The sequence below is a fragment of the Nymphalis io genome, chromosome 15, assembly GCF_905147045.1.
Source record: "Nymphalis io chromosome 15, ilAglIoxx1.1, whole genome shotgun sequence".
Classification (NCBI taxonomy): Eukaryota; Metazoa; Arthropoda; class Insecta; order Lepidoptera; family Nymphalidae; genus Nymphalis; species Nymphalis io.
This window is the reverse complement of record NC_065902.1, coordinates 1,166,693-1,186,766: the sequence shown is the minus strand read 5'-3', so window position 1 is coordinate 1,186,766 and position 20,074 is coordinate 1,166,693. Positions and strand designations below refer to the sequence as shown.

The 20,074-nt window shown below is 33.6% G+C and overlaps 3 protein-coding genes across 9 annotated transcripts; 1 reads left to right on the top strand and 2 right to left on the bottom strand.

Annotated features, from left to right (window-relative positions):
- Positions 1 to 734: 734 nt before the first annotated feature.
- LOC126773922 (uncharacterized) lies at positions 735 to 4,844 on the bottom strand. Its single transcript, XM_050495182.1, has 5 exons — positions 4,443 to 4,844; positions 3,797 to 3,920; positions 3,322 to 3,589; positions 2,158 to 2,355; positions 735 to 1,465 (listed from the first exon to the last, which is right to left on the bottom strand). The coding sequence occupies exons 1-5, from the start codon at positions 4,516 to 4,518 to the stop codon at positions 1,268 to 1,270; spliced, it is 864 nt and encodes a 287-aa protein (XP_050351139.1). The 5' UTR covers positions 4,519 to 4,844; the 3' UTR covers positions 735 to 1,267.
- A 1,413-nt stretch (positions 4,845 to 6,257) lies between these two features.
- Positions 6,258 to 16,479, top strand: LOC126774057 (SPRY domain-containing SOCS box protein 3-like). 3 transcript variants are annotated; one of them, XM_050495394.1, is made up of 7 exons: positions 6,258 to 6,448; positions 6,529 to 6,685; positions 6,803 to 6,996; positions 8,423 to 8,651; positions 10,461 to 10,700; positions 11,430 to 11,503; positions 14,505 to 16,479. In XM_050495394.1, exons 2-7 carry the CDS (start codon positions 6,550 to 6,552, stop codon positions 14,589 to 14,591), a joined length of 960 nt encoding a protein of 319 aa, XP_050351351.1. In that variant the 5' UTR covers positions 6,258 to 6,448; positions 6,529 to 6,549; the 3' UTR covers positions 14,592 to 16,479. The 3 variants fall into 3 exon arrangements, with proteins under 3 accessions (XP_050351351.1, XP_050351350.1, XP_050351352.1); XM_050495393.1 differs by having other exon boundaries at positions 6,258 to 6,685; XM_050495395.1 differs by lacking the exon at positions 14,505 to 16,479 and adding an exon at positions 12,218 to 13,280 and having other exon boundaries at positions 6,258 to 6,685.
- Positions 16,480 to 16,502: 23 nt separating this feature from the next.
- Positions 16,503 to 19,966, bottom strand: LOC126774055 (uncharacterized). Of its 5 annotated transcripts, none has more exons than XM_050495386.1 (4): positions 19,538 to 19,966; positions 18,166 to 19,392; positions 17,832 to 17,900; positions 16,503 to 17,178 (listed from the first exon to the last, which is right to left on the bottom strand). In XM_050495386.1, exon 2 carries the CDS (start codon positions 19,242 to 19,244, stop codon positions 18,225 to 18,227), a length of 1,020 nt encoding a protein of 339 aa, XP_050351343.1. In that variant the 5' UTR covers positions 19,245 to 19,392; positions 19,538 to 19,966; the 3' UTR covers positions 16,503 to 17,178; positions 17,832 to 17,900; positions 18,166 to 18,224. The 5 variants fall into 5 exon arrangements, with proteins under 5 accessions (XP_050351343.1, XP_050351340.1, XP_050351341.1 ...); XM_050495384.1 differs by having other exon boundaries at positions 16,504 to 17,178; positions 18,166 to 19,042; positions 19,115 to 19,966; XM_050495385.1 differs by having other exon boundaries at positions 16,504 to 17,178; positions 18,166 to 19,357.
- Positions 19,967 to 20,074: the final 108 nt, after the last annotated feature.

Genomic DNA, 20,074 nt, shown 5'->3' with positions numbered 1-20,074 from the left:
ATATGATGTGTAAGTATTTATTATATTATTATACACATAAAGAAGAGGAAACACTAAGAATTAACATTTAAAAATAATAATTTACAACACTACTGTTGCCTCAAAAAAAATCTACGAAAAAAAAAAGTGTAGGTAATCAATCGCAATAGCGACATCTAGCTGAGAGTTAAAAGCGGATAGTATAAAAACCTCCATGAATATATATATATATATATATACCTACATATTATGTGTTCGAGGCGGAGTCAAGAACTCGCGGTGACGCTGTAAAGGCCAGTGATATATTCAATCAAAAAAAAAAGATTGTCATATTTAAAGGAGATCGGTCTGTGTCCAAGTCTATTAATCTCAAACAGATTTAACAACATCGATTTTTGTATATATTAATTTTACAGATGAAAACGAAGCGGCGTGTTAATATATTATCGCAATAATATAAAAGTCGCGATTCACTGAGTTTTATATTAATTTCTCAATGTTTCGCACAACTAGTGAAATGGACTATTGGTTATGAATTTTTTTTATATACTTATTAAAATTCGTAATTCCATATCAGTTCACTTTATATAAATAACAATATTACTAAATAACAAAATGAAAATAAATTTTTGATAAAACTTTTGGCCCTTTGCTGTTTTTAATTACTTCAATGAAATATAATTTCAAATAATGCGTATAATTAAATTGTGCGTATAGAATTAAAATGTATGCTTATAGTGTATTATTGAAATTGGGTGTATTGCATGTTAAAAATTTATTAAAGTTGATAATTTAAAATTAGGCCGACATTTTTTTTTTATTTACTATTAATCTAAGAGATAAATATGGCACACCAATTAAAATTTTATTACGTTGGTCTGTACACGACACACGTAAATATAAATTAGTCTAGTTTGTCTAACAATTACTTTAGATTATTAGTCATAATTATCGCGAAATTAGTTTACCCGAAGCCAAAGAAGGTGGAATGTTTTGAATTAATAAAAATATATTTTATCATAACGCAACGCACCGAAATAATATTATTAACATTCCACTAAATCCGCATCAGATGTATACTTAAGAGGATCGCACGACGACATCTTGTATTGTTTTTCTTATGTCTTCAACATACAATTCCACACATCTGAGATCATTTCAATCACTTCACAAATAACCCATAGGGGTGTTACCACAAACGAACACATTCTGATGTATCACGACACGAACGTGAGCGCCCCAGCCGCGGCCACTATATGATGAGCTCCGGCGCGGGGCAGGGTGTGGGCTAGCTGAGCGCCGAGTAGGCTGGCGGCGGCGGCGAGGGCGCGCGGGCCGGCAGCAGCACCGCGATGTGGTAGGGGGGCGGGGCCTCCGCGCCCGGACCGGCGCCAGCGCCGCGCGCGTCGGCGCCGCCCGGGGCCGTCGCGCGCTCCGGCCGCGACAGCGTCATCAGCGATATGTCCTCTGGTTCGTTCAGGGTCACCTGTACAAATATTTTGAATCGATTTAGAAAAAAAAGTGGATGTTTTCAATTTGATGTATTCATATTACAATACACTCACACTTGTGCACTCAATAATCTGGGCAAGGCGATAATTGTTATTGTTATCAGCTACTTTAGTCCAAGTAGAATGTCAAGGGACATTTTTCTTTGAAAATATTTTAAATAAATAATAACTAAAAGTAAATACCATTATTTTATAAGCATTTAGACTCATTCACCACACTGCCCTAATTCGGACTAGCAACTTAAAACTTAAAAATTGCCACCTTCTATACTGTGCCTTCCATTTTTATTTAGGTAATTAGTTTAACGTTAAAAAAGTTCACTTACACACACACACACACAAATTTACCTCAATTTTTTTATTTATTTAATCAAGTACTGTAATGACGAGTCAAAAGTGCTTTTATGAACCTAACTGAATAAAGAGTATATTGAGCAGCTAGGTTGGTGGCCTTTAGCGTCACGGTAGCATGCGAAAGCGATCCCGTGGCGCTTCTCGTTAAGACGGAAAGGGTAGCGCTGGATTTTTAGTGGATATTCCGATGATTGCGCACTTGGCACCTTGAACACCGGCGAGCCCCACATACCCCACATAGCCCCATACCGTTCCCGCGGGGAATAGGCGTAACGCGTTTTTCCAGCGTTAAAAAAAAGGGTCGGTGGCCTACCTCTCGCGTGGGCGTGCGCGGCAGCGGGCGGCGCGCCGTGGACGACACGCGCTCGGGCGGCGCGGGCGGCGCGGGCGGCGGGCGGCGCGCGCGGCACAGCGACAGCGCGCAGCCCACGCCGCACACGCACGCCACGGCCGCGCACACCACGCCCGCCTCGCCGCTGCTCTCCGCGCCGCCGCCGTTGCCGCGCATCAGCTGCAACGCGGCAGCCGTTACGCAGGCGAACCGGACTATTCGATACTTTTATATGATCTCTAGTGATCGTTTGCCGATGAGTAGCAGTGACGTTGTATTATTACACAAACACAGTCAGAACCCCTTCGTCCCCTGTCTATATTCCGCATTTTCTGTAGGAGGTGTAGAGTAGTCGCTATTAGGTTAATTTAGGCCCCATTGGGGTGGCGCCAATTAGAGGAGGCGCATGTTCAGCGATAGCTTTCAAAGGCTTATGAATGAACGAATGGGATTTAACAGTTAAAAATAACTGTGACTTTGTTGCCACAATGACGTCAATTGAAAAACGCGCTCATGTGGGGTTGACCGTTGGTATTCGGATTTTGGAGTCGTTGCAACGATGAATAACAAACTGTATATGGTGTTTATTTAAGAATTGAGACGCCTCAATATATTTATTAATAAGGTTATAACATACGTTATTCGAGAATTTATTTAAATTAAGAACTAGTTATTAATCTTCTTACACACGGAGTCTCCATTCAAGGATTACCATAAACATCGTTGAAAGAAACAAAATAAAACAGTACACCAATTACTCTATAACACACAGTACATAACACTCGTCAAACCTCTCTCAGTATCAAGAGTTTCTATGTTCAGATTAAAGGGTGCTTGACCCTTGGCCCTTGAGCCAGTGTGAGTAATAAGGTACATCGAATATAATATATATAATATCTCAAACGACCATATTTAGTAATATATTGTTTGTGTGATTGTTATGTGTCGGCGTTAAGGGTGAGTAAGATAAAAATCTTTGTTACCGTGGTTGGCAGCGCATTGATAAATTAAGGTGTGGTTAATATTTCAAACAGTGCTAAAGACCACTTCCTGTCAGATGACCATTTGCTTAATATTTAAAAAAAAAAACGCTAACGATGAGATAAAGTTCTTTGTTCACTAATGCCTCCTCTACGTCATTATTACCTGCCGATCGAAATAATACTTCGCTCCAGCGAGAAACACGGTCGCTAACGCAAAAGAAACCAGCATCCCGAACTTTAAATGAGGAGCCATCATAGGCGAGTGGTGGAGTCCCAGCGCCGCGGTCCGCAGCAATGTGTCCGGCGTCACGCTGCGGGCTGCTGCGAGACTCGCGATAGTGGGCTGAGGCGGTTCCGGAGGAATTTCCACGTACAGACTTGACTCTTCATTTTGACGCCTACTCGAGTGTACAGCGGGCATCGGTGGTGGCCTTACAATCAAAATTTTTGGCTTATGACACATGGAAAAAAATTAGTATTAGTAGTATTCGAATAATTATGATAAACTAATTAAATGATACGTTTTGAGTTAGTTGTTGTGACATCATTATGTAGCGGGACCATTGCGAATTGCGAATGACGGATTGTATTGTAACACGTGATGAAAATGAATGATAATAGTAAAAATTTAATAGAACCCATAGTGTCGTAGCGGTCTGGGGCGGCGCGGCGCGCAGTCCACGGGAGCGAAGCGGTGCACGGGCGCCGCCATGCCCTTGCGGCCCGCCGCCGCGCACACGCGCCCTCGCGACCGCCCCACGCCTAAGTACATAATTCGTCATTGTCAGATTCTCTCATTATACCACCTTGTTCATTGTTATTAAGTTTTTTTGTTTATTTATTTATTTAAAAAACATTTAATAAAAAATATACTGAGTAACAAAATAATAAAATGAATCGCTAAATACTTTTTTTTTCATTTCTAAGACGTGTATTCTAAATATGCTATGTAAAAATAATAATTTTTCTACATTTATGTAAATGTTAATAATAGCTTAAAATCGCCAGACGACGGTATATATTCGCTATCTCTAAAATAAATTTTTGTTTATATGTATGTTAAATAATAATAGATATATTATGAAAAAATAAATATGGCATTATTATTGAAAAAATAAAAAAAAAACGTACTTAGGCCTATTCTAACTTTAGGAGCAGAGCGAATTTTATTATATGACAAAAGCTAAATAAAATAATATTTGTACTATAATACATTTTTTTAAATAACATACTATTGAATCTATTTCTTTTTGAATTTGCAGAGAACTTTAATGTTTATCTTACCGGCTGATAATGAGGACGGTACGCGGTGGCGACCGCTATAAGCGCACTGGCTGCGTTTGTCGATCCAGAAATGCATCGGAATTTAGGAAAATAGCACTTTGCAAATTAACTTCCCTTTTGCGTAAAAATATAATAGAATTATTTTAATTAAATCATTTCTACATCTTTCAATGCTTGACTAGATTAAAAAAATATCTACATCACCACTGTAAATACGCATATAAATTGAACTAGACTTTTTACTTAAAAAATAGCAAGAATGCTCTGTATATTAAGCCTTTGTTCAATTTTTTTTTAAATTATACCACATTATATTAACTTTATACCCATTTAATATATACTAAGACACTATTAATATAAAATATTTACTAATAATTACAGAATCATTTTATTACAATATAGAAAATTCACTAAAATATTAAGAGAATCTTCATTTCATCGATAAATCCCCTTGACAGCCATTTCTGGGCGGGGTGCGCGCGAACTCGTGAAGCAAAACAAACAGAACTACCAACTTTGTACCTGGAAAATGGTGCTTGGAAAATCAATATTTTGGAAACATATATGTCTTCACAGATATTAAATATCTTAATATAATATATTGTTATTAAATTAAAGTATATTTGATCAATCTGATATAAAGTATACTTTTAATTTAGATCACTAAAAAGCAAAAAAAACCTTATTCTAATTAGTTTCATCACTTAACAAAAAAATATATATTTAAGCAGATCCAATCTACTTTATAATAAAATTAGGAACTACAATTATTAATTTTAAATAAAAATTTCTTAAACATGGTTAATATTTAACGTTAATGAATGAGTTACGAAAAATTCAAACAAAAAATTTAAATTTTGCGCTGTTTCGGTATTGTCAGCTTTTTAAATATTTTACCCAGATTACCAAACTAGTACTCATGATATTACTATATTTTATACACTTCTAAATTACTATTAAACTAATAATATTTATTTTTATGGTTTAGAATCAATTAAAATCACATAACATCCTTGAGCCTTTACAATTGCGTCGAGAGATTGCAGCACTGAGCGCTCTCTATTGACTGTATCACGGCGAGTGCTCTGAGGAATTATTCTTTTAAACTGCTTCCCCCTTACTTCACAAGTCTACGCGTTCTGGCTCTCGATATCACCGCCTAACTGTCACATCAATTCTATCGCGCACCAAGTAATTTAGCAACTCCTTTCTTTATCGCACCTACAAAAATGGAATTATTTACCAGCTCACGTGTTCCCCACCTCTTACAATCCGGGTTCCTTCAAACGAGGCGTGAAGGCATCTTGCGGGCCGGCAATGTGGGGGCGGCTAGTGCAGAACATTATTTCTAACTGTACTGGCCGTCGTCGCATTTGGACTTTACTACCACTTACCCTCAGGTAAAGTAGTCATTTGCCTTCCCAGCAAATAAAAAAAAATATGATTTAGCATATTAAGCAATTATAACATTTTGAAACATCTATAATAATTACCAACCTTTTCACCACCAAGGTACATTGGAATAAAATTTTATGCTGGCAACTTTAAATGACGCATAGATATTTCCGGAATTTTCTCCATTGTAAACACGTTTAGAAATTGACTTTTGTTTTGTTGTGAAAAATTGGAATTTCAATAAAAGTATACATTTATTTCAGACAATACCATTACGAATGACAATGTTTTAAAGCGCTACATTTGTTTTTACACAATTCACATTTATTTAGATAAAATGTGTTATATAAGTTTTAACACATGAATCATATTTATGAACGTAAACTAAGGTCATATAAATATCATTGCAAGTTGCAACTGACAAATGCCAATCGCCACTGTTGGTTCTTTGTTGTTGGTTGTTCGTGAATTTTAAAAGCTTGAAACTTACTGTTCTCAATATTTTATTCGATCTCCCAGGCAATCTTTTTTAAAGAGTTCTCCGTAGTGACTGGCAAGGTCTACATCAGATATATTCATGTTGCTGTGGATGATATTACGGGAAAACCGTAGTGCGTTGTATTTATTTAAAGTGCAAAATTCATTTACCGTCGAAGTGTTGTGGGAGAAGTTAATGTTTTTACTATTATAGTTCATTGTTCACGCGGTCACAATGTTGATCGCGCCAGCAAACTCACGGTCTAGGGCAAACGAAAGAAAAGCTAAGCCCTACTGCAAATGCTGGAACAAAAAAACTCCCTTACTTTGGAAGCAGTTAAGAAATTGTAGTTGCGGGGAAGACAACGATGGTAAGTTTTTTCTTGGATTTGAATATAATCGTTCTATATTAGTTTTCATATTTTTAAGTCTTGAAACTGAACAAAATGTTACAATAAATGTTGCAATGATTTAATTTTGTTACTTAGTGAATGAATGGCGATGGTCGACTCCTGACAGTAGTTCTAGTTGGGTTGTTATTAGCGAGGACAGGAAGCAAGTCACCTTCCACCCATTCTACAGTTCGGGCACCGCTGTTGCTAAAGGAGATACACCTTTGCTTCACAACTACCACCACTACTGGGAAGTGAAAATACTTACGGACACTTATGGCACAGATATTGTAAGTTTCCAATAGCTTTTATATAGCCTTCAAATTATTACTACAGCTTATATATTATTTTTAGTAGCAACTCTTCGACATAACTCATGATAGAATTATTAAGGTAAATAATTTAGTAGCTAAAAAGCTCAATTCAATTAATCACATGTTGCAGCAATGTTAAAGTTGTCTTATCATGGCTTATATTTTATTAATTTATTTAAAGACTTTTTTGACCACCACATTGTATAGTAGCAACAAAAGGCAGACTTAATGCCTGAAAATATTCTCTACCAGATTATAGAGCTTCAACAAAACAAAAATTAAGTACAAAAACCCACTACACCCAACCACTGAAAAAAAACACATGATTAAAAACTACAAATTACTATAACAGACATAAGGTAGTTAATATGACAATGAATTTCTTATATTATGCAAAAAAAAATATAAAAAAATCTAAGTATATTTATTTCATTATTACCTTGAATATTACACAAGCATTCTTCTCAATATTGTATTTCATCAATAGAATAGTCATATACACAGTAACAGTCTGTGAATGTCCCACTGCTGGGTTAAGGCCTCCTCTCTCTTTTTTGAGGAGAAGGTATGGAACTTATTCCACCACGCTACTCCAATGCGGGTTGGTGGAATGCACATGTGGCAGAATTTCAGTGAAATTTCATGTGTCTAACATGCAGGTTTTCTCACAATGTTTTCCTTCACGAGATGAATTGTAATATTATAACCCGTTTGAACCCACAATCATCAGTTACGATTCACGCATTCTTACCACTGGGCCATCTTGGCTATAGAATAGTCATATAGAATAATTTAAATATTTATAAGATAGAAAATAAGAATTTCTTTTCTTGAGATACGAACAAGTTCAATGACAATGTTATACATAATCTTTTATCTAATGTATTCTCTTTATAGTTTCACATTGTCTCATTATCATAGGACAATACTCCAATTAAGTAAATTATCACTCTGATAAGGTTCATAGATAGCTTTCTGAATGCCTCTTTTTTTTTAACTGTTCTCAAATAATTTTTTGTACTATGTCTGTGTCTGCAGAATTACTTATTATTGTTTAGTATTGTTAATTAAGTGAATGGTTCGTGCTAGGACAACTATCCGACGACTTAGTATCTGTTACTTTTACTTTTATATTGTTAGTCAACTAATAACACTTGTACTTTCAATTATCTTCCATTTTTTTCTTTTCAAAAATATGATTAAAAAAATATATATAAGACAAATTTTGTGTCATGAAGAAAAGGGACAACAATAACAAACCTTTTTTTAAATCTTAAACTGAGATTGTTTGCAAGATTCAATTGTTTCCTGTAAGAATAGTTTGAATGTGAACTGTAGTAAATAGTACAGGCATTCGGTACATACTTACCAATTTTTTTTACCAATTAAATTTAATTCTCAGATGGTAGGACTGGGTACGGACAAAGTTGACACGACAGAATCTCAATTCAAGTTTACATCACTCCTTGGTCAAAATGAAGAGTCATACGGTTTATCATACACGGGGGCCGTGAGGCACAACGGAATGGTCGCCCGGGACTCGGCTGGCTTCTGCCGCGGGAGTATCGTGGGCGTGCGTGTGGACTTGTGGCGAGGCACGCTCGAGTTCTATCTGAACAGGAAACCGTTAGGTAAGTCATATATATTGATACTTATAAAAACAACTTTGAATTGATGTGATAACATTTGTCGAGATGTATATTCTAGTATATTTATTTATGATTTGTTTTGTTGTTGGAAGTAAAAGTGGATATAAGGAAGTGGAAAAGTGTTATATTATAAATAAAGATTTATTAATTAATAATTGTGTAGTGAATAATAAAACAGAGCTAGTATGAAATCGCATGTAAATCAAATGTACAGTATGTAAAGTCTTTACTCATGTATTGATTGAAATAGCCTAGTATATTAAGCTAATAATATAAAGCTGAATAGCTTGTTTGTTGAACGCTCTGTTGACGGGCCGGTTGGCGTGGTCGGTAGATACTCGCCTTTCACGCCGAAGGTTGTTGGTTCAATTCCCACCCAGGACAAACATTTGTGTGCATGAACATGTCTGTTTGTCCTGTGTCTGGGTGTAATTATCTATATAAGTATGTATTTACAAAAGAAAAATAGTATATGTAGTATATCAGTTGTCTGGTTTCCATAGTTCCACAAGCTCTGCTTAGTTTGGCATCAGATGACCGTGTGTGAATAATGTCCCAGGATATTATTATATAATATCTAATGAAAGGTCCGATTAAAAAAAAGCATTTTACGTTAGACAGATAGTTAGTCGCGAAAAAAAAACGCCCGGAGCAGCTAATTTCTATACGAATACAAAATATTTATTCAGTATAAAAACTTTACATTTTCTTATTGATTTTCAATAATGTTTCACCGTTTCGGAAAGAAATACGAATATTTCAAACTTCTTCGATCTCTGACAGTACAGGATTTATTTACAGTTAGCGAACACCAATTTGCTCTCGATACTATATTGTTTAAACAAAATGTAATTAAAATTAGCCGGAGCATTACTCTCAGACATTGTTGTTAAAGTTTATCAAGTATAGTAATAAATATTATAATTTAATTTTAATTGTGTTCGATATTATCTTTGCGAGATGGTCTTGCTCACACAAATACATACTTAAAACATAAACGCTAAATGCTTCAAGGGAATGAATTTAAAGAAATAATAACACCTGTATTTGTTCAAATATCAGAACTCAGAAAATTAAAAACTGACTTTCATTATAAATGTTGTTTAGTAATTAATTAAACAATGCCTGTCTCTGTGTGCCTTCTTTCGAATGGCAAATCAATGATGATAGAAAGAGACAAATCTGTTTTTAACTAGACACTCGATAAACAATATTAATAAATATGGCCGTTAGGTTATGGCTTCTATTTGACCCCGAAGAGTTCTTGTATTATATATGTAATAAATTCGTATGTATAGCCAATGTACAAACTAACTGTCATTTACTGTTTATTATATAATGAAAGATTATTATATTTACGATCACGACTGGTTCATAGGTTAAGCTATATAGTATAGATAATGGCGAAATTACCAAGTAATTGCTTAAGAAACAACATTACCGATGATTGTCGATAACTATTACTGAAACATAATATAATGATATTACTTTGTGACGCGTTCAAGTCGACGCAGCCGAGATGGCCCAGTGGTTAGAACGCGTGAATCTTAACCGACGATCGTGGGTTCAAACCCGGGCAAGCACCACTGAATTTTCATGTGCTTAATTTTGTGTTTATAATTCATCTCGTGGTTGACGGTGAAGGAAAACATCGTGAGGAAACTTGTATGTGTCTTGTGATTTAAATAAATGATACAGACAAATAATTAAGCATAACATTCGGTCGGTTCGAGTTTTATCTCCTGCCCCGTGTCACGTGAGGACGTATTCGTGACGGCGGTGACGTTGCAGGCATATCGTTCTACAACCTGCGGCGGCACCGCGCGCTGTACCCCATGGTGTGCTCGACGGCGGCGCAGTCGTCCATGCGGCTGATCTACGCGGCGTCGTGGCGCGCGTCGCTGCTGGTGGACGCGGCCAAGGTGCTCGCGTCGGCGCGCCCGCCCGGCCGCCCCGAGCGCCCCGTGCGCGTGCCGCCCGGCCTCTGGTACACCTTCCGCTCGCAGTTCTGGCTCACGCTGCCGTCCGAGGGTGAGTCCCATACACCCGACGCTGCAACCGTGTACTTGCTATGGTGTAGGAATAACGTATGCTGTCCCGGTTAAAAAATACACTCTCTACCTATATCATTATGTACATTATGCCGGTGAAAATAGTAAGAGATTCTAAATTTACAACCGCTTTGATTTTTTATCATATTAATTATATTTAGAAACAGATAAATATATAGGTTACTTCCTAATCTCATTAGACGAAAAAATAATGCGACCAGACTGAATAAACAACAAACAGTGATAAAAAGTCGTTGACCCCCACGCTTGACATTTGTCGCTACACAGATAACATAGATTAAACATTTTTAATTAATCTCAACTTTTTTTATATAGTATATCTAAATACTTTCCATGCAAGTTTATATATATAATATTTGAGATGAACATAGTATAATGATACTGATGAGAACTAAGAATTTTCATTTAAACATACGATACATTTATCTTAGTTTTCTTTCTTTTTTTATACGACCCGCTAATCAGTTAATCTCTCGCTTAATAGTTATTTTCTTTATTGTCGTTTGAATGCTGAATGAGCCATTTTCTTGATCGTCTTCGATCTCGTGTGTGTGATGGCGGCGTTTACTTTACAGTGCGATTGTCTATGGGCGAAGGATGACGATTTACTATACCTTCGCCTGTCTCCTTAAAATATATCATTAAAAAAAAATATTTTTAAATACCTGTAAATTTATTTGAATTGTAGGGGGACATTCGGACGAAGAAAGCGAAAAGGACGAGTCAACTGACACTGAAACTGTGAAAATGACGAAAAGTATGGTAAGTAAACGAATGACACAGAAATATACCGTTACGAGTTTCGTTAAAAATAAGAAGTGATAATCCTTTTAAATTATATTATAAAATTCTTGAATAATTCTTTTGATTGTACATTGACTAAAAAACTTTTTTTTTATTTTGTTATATTTAATCTGGCAACCCTATAAACTAAACAGCTTTCCTATAGATTCTATTTTATTATGTTAATATATTGATAGCTACCGCAGTGATGTGACCTGACGACATACGCGCTTAATAATATATGGCCTAAACTTGATATTTATAAAAGAAAATAGTTTATTGTCAAATTTTGTCAATAAACTTCAAAAATCAGGACATGAATAAAAAATAACAGAAAACTGTAAATTACATTTACATTATATTTTTACATTTAATATTTTAAATTACAATATGCAGTAATAGTACAGTTAGGTTTATACTATTCAAAAAATATTATTATACAATTCTACAAAATATCTAAACAACCTTACATATAAACGTTGCATAGCGGCTGTTAAACACCGATTTCGCTCTTTCTTTCATTCTTGATTTGTCATTCGAAAGAAGAAGACAGTATTTTTTAACTAATCACCTCCGAAATAAAATTTATTTTAGATGGCATATTGGATATTTAAGGCTTTTTATTTAAAAAAGTCTAATCCTTTTTGTCTATATCTCTTACGTCATTTTATCCCCAATCGTCTTTGTTTCCAGCCCTGGAGTCTGTATTTCCGTGGGGGCAGTATCTGAGCCGGTATGGCTTTGCACATTGCTACGATTTGAATTGATTGATTTAAAAAAGTAAGCTTTTTTGCAATTAAAACTGTCTGAAGAGGATTTGACTTTGAAGACTATTTAGATGAGCAGCCGCTTGAAATGTTAGACAATCTACGTGAAAGCCGTTGTACGCTGCAGGCCGAAAAACAAAACCGGTACAAACTGCTCCGTTCTCTGTAGTTCGAAGGTCATGTCCTATAGGTCGGCGTCGGTCCCTTTGCATATTTCATTAATAATAACATCAGATAACAAAAAACGAAACATCATTATTCAATTCGTTACATTATAAGTACATAGTAATTGTTGAGTTATAAATTATCGAAGCAGCTATGATGTCAGACATCATTATTAGTGTGTATGCCTATCAATCACAGCGAACAAACAAACGAATGCATAACTTAAAATGCCTACATTATCGGCAAACTGTCGGTAAAGTAGGCAGGTTGTAATTTAGACCCAATATCATAGATGGCGTTAAAATAGCTTGTTAATTCAGATATTCGATTTAAACATATTTTTTAATGGGTCTACACGTTCTATTAATGGGTCTACTATTAAGCGTGTTAAGCGTAATTGATTTTTACTTGATTTCATTTATAATATAATGTAGTCACATTATCAACATTCATTTGTAAACTGAAGTCTAGGAACAATATTGGCAAAATGTTTAATAAGTCATATGGAACAAAAATACAAACATAAACACAAGAAAGGCGAACACATTTAAATCTCAAGCATTTGTTTTAAAAGAAGTCTATTAGTAATTAAATTAAGATTTTTTAAAATAACAATTTAGACAAATTCAAAGGGACTCAACAACAAAAATGTCATCTTTGAACGGAGATTATTTCAATTTAAGCCATATTTATTATTTTTATTATAACAGGTGTGAACTAGTCAATGTATTGTAATTAATTTACGTTAGGATTTATCATCTGAAATGTTTTTTTTTTTTAATATTATAGCTATATAGACAGATACACAAAATAATAGATTATAAAACTATTTAAATGAAATTTCGAATCGCATCATAATTGTATAGTGATAAAACAAACATTCCCTTTATTAAAAATAACTGTTATATATTTTGTTTTGTTTTATTTTTGTTTGTTTCTATATTTATTTAGAAAGTTTTTTTTTTTAATACATGTAACTCTTCAAAGAACCGATCAGTTAAAGATATTAATTATTTAGTCAAAAAATACCTGATTGCTACTGCACTTTTATTGTTTGATGGCTGAAATATTATTAACATATATTCATCACAAGTTGATATAATATTATGCACAAGCAAACAATTAAATTTAAAAGTTTCAAATAACTAATCTGAAATTTCGTACCTATTGGTACTAGTAATACTATCCTTAGCGTTATTAATATTATAAATGCCAGTGTGTATGTGTTTATTTATTGGTTTGCTTGTTCCGCTTTCACTTCTTAACTATTGATCATCATGAACTTTTGCAGACACATTGTCAGTTGTACAGTTGTTTACTGGTGGTAGGGCTTTGTGCAAGCTCGCCTGGGTACCACCCACTCATCAGATATTCTACCGCAAAACAGCAATACTTGATATTGTTGTGTTCCGGTTTGAAGGGTGAGTGAGCCAGTGTAATTACAGGCACAAGGGACATAAAATCTTAGTTCCCAAGGTTGGTGGCGCATTAGCTATGTAAGCGATGGTTGACATTTCTTACAATGCCAATGTCTAAGGGCGTTTGGTGACCACTTACCATCAGGTGGCCCATATGCTCGTCCGCCTTCCTATTCTATAAAAAAAAAGAAAAGGGCAAAGGATACCTAAAACCTCCCCCACACACGGGCGAAAACTAATAATCTAATACACTTCATTTCAGTTCATAAATAAAATTGTTTTTGTATCGTCTTTATTTAAAAGTTTATTTCGAAATTTTTATATATAGTTGTCACAATATATATGTACTGGACTATTGAATTTGAATATTAAAATTTATAGTTTTCATGGCATAGATAAAATAAACCATATAAAATGAATATACAGTGCGTCCAAAGGGTTGCCATTACTTTTAGTCCTTTAACTATAGTAACAGCCTGTTAATGTCCCACTGCTGGGCTAAGGCCTCTTCTCCCTTTTAAGAAGAAGGTTTGGAGCTTATTCTTGTTATTTAAAGTTAAAGAATCTTAACTTTAACTATAATAGCTGTTTAATTTCAAAAGAATAGACGTTCGAAAATATTTATTTCAGCTCAACGAGGTGCTTCCGGATCAGTTCGTGAACGGATACTACGTGGACGGCGTCGAACCTGACTATCGGATCGTCGTGCGGGAGTAACATTAAAAACAATATTTTATTATGAGGCTTGAATACTTCGTGTGTTTATATTAAATTATAGAAAAATTGTTGTAGAATAAACATGAACGTAGCTAATGAGTACCAGGTGGGGTCGTCAGCTGGGTAGAATATTGTTGAGGAGACAAAATTAAAGAAAACAAACTAAATTAAAAATTTATTACATTTTTTTTAATTGTATGCGATTGGTACCTGTAGGCTGTATGCTGTGATCCCTTGTGCCACACTCAAAAAAATAAAACCTAGCTACGCTCATGACAATGAATTCTTGCTATGAACTTATAATATACATATAATAAATTATCTACAAATGAGATGTAATTTTAGCAGACGCTTAATAAAGCATACGACTCCTGAGCGACTATGTTTCCAATCCTAGTCGCAAGTTTTAATATAATTTGATTGTATATTTTATCCTTTAATATAATAGGTTAATGTTCGATGTCATAACAATAAAATTTCAAGGATAAATAACTCTTTTAAATAATTATATTCATATTTCAGAAGAGTAATTTAAGGTAATATTGAGTTTTGTAATTTGATTACTTTTTATCTTAGGCGTTTGAATTTGTTTAGTGATCTTGATAGCCATAACCCTAAAATATATTTCACCTGACTTAAGGATTCGACGTCCTTTTCAAACCTTGAGCAATAGAAAAAGATAGCAATAGTTAGTAGTTTTGTCAAAATGACGTAATTTCTTCAAAATAGTAAGTAATTCTATATTTAAATGAATTAAATTTGCTAAACTTAGATGAAATAATCAAATATATCGTATAAATACAAATATATTTTTGGCTGGACTGAAATGGACTTTGAATGATGGACTGTGACAGGGATAAATTATAAAAAAATAAAACGAGAAGTGTATTTTCAAACATACAATGTTTGTATAATATATATTAGTTTTATTGTGAATCTATTCCACGAAGAGGCTGTAAGTTGGAAGAAAAACTTCAATATACGTAATATTTCAATATAATTACTTAAAAGCTAATTATAACTAATGTATTGGAAAATGTTGATGATGAAAAAATTGATAAATTTGAATGCGTGAAATTATTAAATGGAATATTAATGATGTCTGAACACACTAGGGAGTTTCAAACATAACGTGCAACAAAACTCAACTTCTACTTGAATGGCTAGACTTGTTTGTTTACTCGGTGAATGGCTTGTGCGATGCTTTATTGTTATCGCATCGCTAAAGCTCTTGGGTTCTTCTTCATGTTGTGGAAGGAATACTGTAATAAACACGTCTGAAGTGAAACAAGTTCGAAACAAATGCTTTGACTAAAGGATTTGTAATATCACTCAAAATATAAACACGTTTATATTTCTTACATTTCGTATGTGAGTGCCCGGCTTTATCGTGACCTTGAAGGTAGAAAATAAAATTATGTAGTAAGTAATGAATGTATTTTAACTTCATTTTATAATTAAAATCGTAGTTATTATATCCTGTAGCTGATTCCTGGCGAAAAGTTGTATTATTAATTTAAAAAAAAAAAAAAACATTTTTTAAATTCGTATTTTTGCACTATCCTGATTGTTTATAAAGTCGAGTCCAGACATGTGATCAACTTTGTAACATCAATGCATAAATTCTATTACCAATTTTTTTTTAAGTTTTATTTTATAATGGTATTTGAAAACTAAGTATAAATTAATCTAAATTATTGATTGATATGTAAAGTGGATTTCTTGGATCATGAATAGGGTGGTTAGTACAGATTCTACATTATATATAAAATATTAATCTAATTAGTATCCTGCTATATGATACCATTATATTCATTTTCTCTATTGAATTATTCTTGTAGAAAAGATATTTCAATTTAATCGGTAAATATAAATGTTTAAATGTGAATGTTGTTTTATTCAAATTCATGTTCCTGTAAGCAATATTTATGAAGACTACTTGACTAATTCCATGCGCCACTGCGCAATATAGAACTATAGAAAACGCACTCAAAAGTTCAATGAGGTGGCATCCAGGTCTGTATTAGTGATCCAAGGCCTATAAATATCAAGACCATAGGGTGTCAGGCTGTTAAGCAGCTTAAAGAGCTTAACGTAAACATTTATTTTTAATGCCGAGGCAAAAAAAAGGCATCTTGACAATAATGGCCACGATTATGCCAACAAATGATTATTATAGGCTACTAAAGCCAAATCAGCTTGGAGACTTTTTTGCGTTGGTAGTGCATGGTCAGCAGAAAGAAAATAAACATTTTTTTCTATATTTTATTTATTATATGTTTATACATATTAAACTGACTTTTAATCATTAATTTCTATCACATCAAATTTTATTTGAATGGTAATTTTGCAGAATTGCACCGGTTCGGAATGTATAATGTTCTACTGAAATTCTACTTAGAAAGAAGAAACATTGTTCACCCAACTTTCGTCACTTTTGTGGTCAGTCTTTTTATTCACAAATTCTTCTGGCATTATGCTCTTGAGAAGAAAGACATTCTTTGCTTAGAGAGCCAATTTCACATCCGCTTCCCCATATCTTTAATAGATGATTGGTTGGTCATAATAGTATACTCCATGATGTAAACTGTAAAATGAATGCAATATGTAATTAAATACTTTCAAAAGGACAATGTAATTAGAAGCGTGGTACAAACATATAAGTTCAACAATTATTGTATTTTATTATATAAGAATATGTTATTACTGTAATATAAATAGGTTAATTTATTTAGAAAATCCAACAGAAGTAACAATAATATAAAATAGTATAAAAAATATACAATAATAAAAAAAAGTTCAATGCACTTCTAATTAATGGACGTTGTAAATTGTTATATTAATTATTATGTGAAACTAAACAATATAATACAAAGTAAAAATTTCATGTTATGCAAACTGGTACACAATATATCAATTACATATAATGTTTGTAAGTTATTATTTTTTATAAATATATATAGAGTTATGTCATCTAATTCAATAGTATAAACTTTGTGTATCCTGAACACAAGGATTACAGCTGGCTATATAAGCTGTTTTCTATGCCCTACATAGATATTCTGTAGAAATTTATGAGGACTTATGTTAAAATCTTCAACTTTGCTTCCACCTCATTGTAAGACAATAACTATGACAGATGGGAAGGTGGATGTTGTCTACAGCATGTAGGTCTTGTTCAAAGTAGGGTTACAAAGTGTAAAAATAGATATATAACATGAATGCAAACAAAATACTCACTGGATTTATGTAGCCAATTTTAGGTTGTGCATCTGTTGAAGTCTGACAGTCAACCCGATTCTTCCATTGCTTAATATTTAAAAAGAGAGTAAATTTTGTTGGCATTAATATTACATAAAAAGTAAAAAAAAAAAAACAAAAAAAGGGTGGTGATAAAAAACAATCAATTTACTCAAACTTAAGTGTCAGGAACATTGTCATAATCCCAATAGATAACTACAGTATTAGATAAGCTTGTGACACCTAACACTTGCATGCACGTATGCATGGTTGCAGGTAACAACGAAAATTGTAATATATAAAAAAAGTTTAAATATTTTAAAGTTTTATTTACATTTATGCAGCATAAGCACTGTTGTCACTTATTTTAACAATTATAACCCAGAGCAGTGTTCAACAGTGTTCAACTTCAGACATTTCATCTTCATCCTCACTTTCATCCGATAAATCATTAATGTCAATGACAATTCTTTCTGATATTGTATCTAAAGCCTCTTCTCTACCCTGAAATTTCTTTTCCTCTTCAATAGCATATAGACAAAAATTTCTCCATTCCTCTACAGTTATGGCATTCAATTTTTCCTCAGCTAATGTCATCAAAGCATTAATATTCATGGCATTTTTATCTGCTATGTAAGTCTTCACTAATGCCCATATATTTTCCATAGGATTCAATTCGGGGTGATATGGTGGTAAACGGAGCACAGTATGACCGTGCTGTTGTAATATTTCATCTACCTTATATAATCTCTCTGTATTTTGCAATATCAGTTCATATAACTGAGGCTTAAGCATGTTTGGTGAATGTTCAATATTTCGAAATTTCAGCCAATCAATCATTTCCTCTTTTCTAGAATAAGGACTAGGTGCATGATTTTGAATAGAATTATGATATGGTGCATTGTCAACAACAACAACGCTATTCGGTTTTAGGTTGGGAATTAATTGTGTTATGATCCACTTTGAAAAATTATTATAATTCATACTTTCATGATAATCACCATTTTTTTGGTTGGTTACAAACATAAACAAAGCATTCGGCACAAAACCATCCATACCACCGGCATGAACAATGATCAAGCAGTTGCCCTTCGATAAATGCTGCTTGAAACTAGAAGTGCTTGCATTTGACCAAGATTTTGGAAGGGTATATGAGGTATTAATATATGTTTCGTCTGTAAAAACAATTGGTCGATTTTGTGCACGAAACTCTGAAATTTTTAAAAGATAATTAATTCGCAAGTATCGAATTTCGTGCTTTTCCATTAAAAGTTTGTGGTTACCTTCCGTTCGCCTCCATTTAAATCCTAATGTCTTGACGTGTTTTCGTAATGTGGTGACACAACCTTTATAATTTAGCTTTTCTTTCAATATTGCATGTAGTGTTTTCATAATTGGAATTTCTTTATGCATAATGTGAAAGTTGTGAATTGTATTCCGGATCACTTGCTGATCAGAATTATCTATTATAATTGTAGGTTTCCGATTAGGTTTCTTTTTAGGCGATTTAAAGGTGAGTTGCTGTTCTGAAGAATGACATTTACTCTCAGATACCACCTTTCTGATGGAAGTTAATGAAATTCCGGTTGATTTAGCAACTAATTGAGCGGGGGTCACAATACAGCTCGGGTTGCTATTACACTCATTTTCGAAATATTTGTACAAATGATACAAAACTTCTTTAGTTTGGGAAGTCAAAGGCTTACCTCGACCAAGTTTTAACACCGGAGCCATATTTAATCGCACACAACAATGAACGAACTAAACAACAACCATAAATTTGTTAGGGGTTCCATTGAAGAGAAAAGAAGCACTATTTTAATTCCTTTGAAAAAGTTGTATGAACTATGAATAGAATAATAAACAAATTGGGATGACTGTGACATTGACACTTCAAATTCTAATTCGACAAGGATTCTACTTCGATTGACAGGAGCGCACTCCTTGTAGACTTAGGGCTAGGTACTAATAAAATTAGACTACTTTTAGGGAATATATCAACGCTATTATTGAGTTTTTTCTAATTGATAGCATGAGAATAAGAAAAGTCGTTTGTTTATGAATGTTAAAAAAAAAGAATATAAGAATTATAAAGATGTCTATGCAACATATCATCTTATATTAAATTATTTTAAATACTTTCATCACCTCACCACATCATCACAAACACCTTCGAATATATAATAATTATGAATAAAATTTTGCTATGCTTAGAATTGACATTGACAATGACAGTATTATTA

What these genes read in the sequence shown, in the direction of transcription:
- LOC126774055 (XM_050495383.1), bottom strand. Translation starts at nt 19,565, where the DNA reads ATGGCTCCGGTGTTAAAACTTGGTCGAGGTAAGCCTTTGACTTCCCAA.
- LOC126774057 (XM_050495394.1), top strand. Translation starts at nt 6,550, where the DNA reads ATGTTGATCGCGCCAGCAAACTCACGGTCTAGGGCAAACGAAAGAAAA. An exon ending in TTGCGGGGAAGACAACGATG is followed by an intron (nt 6,686 to 6,802) that starts GTAAGTTTTTTC and finishes TTTGTTACTTAG; the next exon opens with TGAATGAATGGCGATGGTCG. An exon ending in TGAAAATGACGAAAAGTATG is followed by an intron (nt 11,504 to 14,504) that starts GTAAGTAAACGA and finishes TATTTATTTCAG; the next exon opens with CTCAACGAGGTGCTTCCGGA.
- LOC126773922 (XM_050495182.1), bottom strand. Translation starts at nt 4,518, where the DNA reads ATGCATTTCTGGATCGACAAACGCAGCCAGTGCGCTTATAGCGGTCGC. An exon ending in AGACCGCTACGACACTATGG is followed by an intron (nt 3,590 to 3,796) that starts GTTCTATTAAAT and finishes TTTGATTGTAAG; the next exon opens with GCCACCACCGATGCCCGCTG. An exon ending in CGCGCACGCCCACGCGAGAG is followed by an intron (nt 1,466 to 2,157) that starts GTAGGCCACCGA and finishes ATATTTGTACAG; the next exon opens with GTGACCCTGAACGAACCAGA.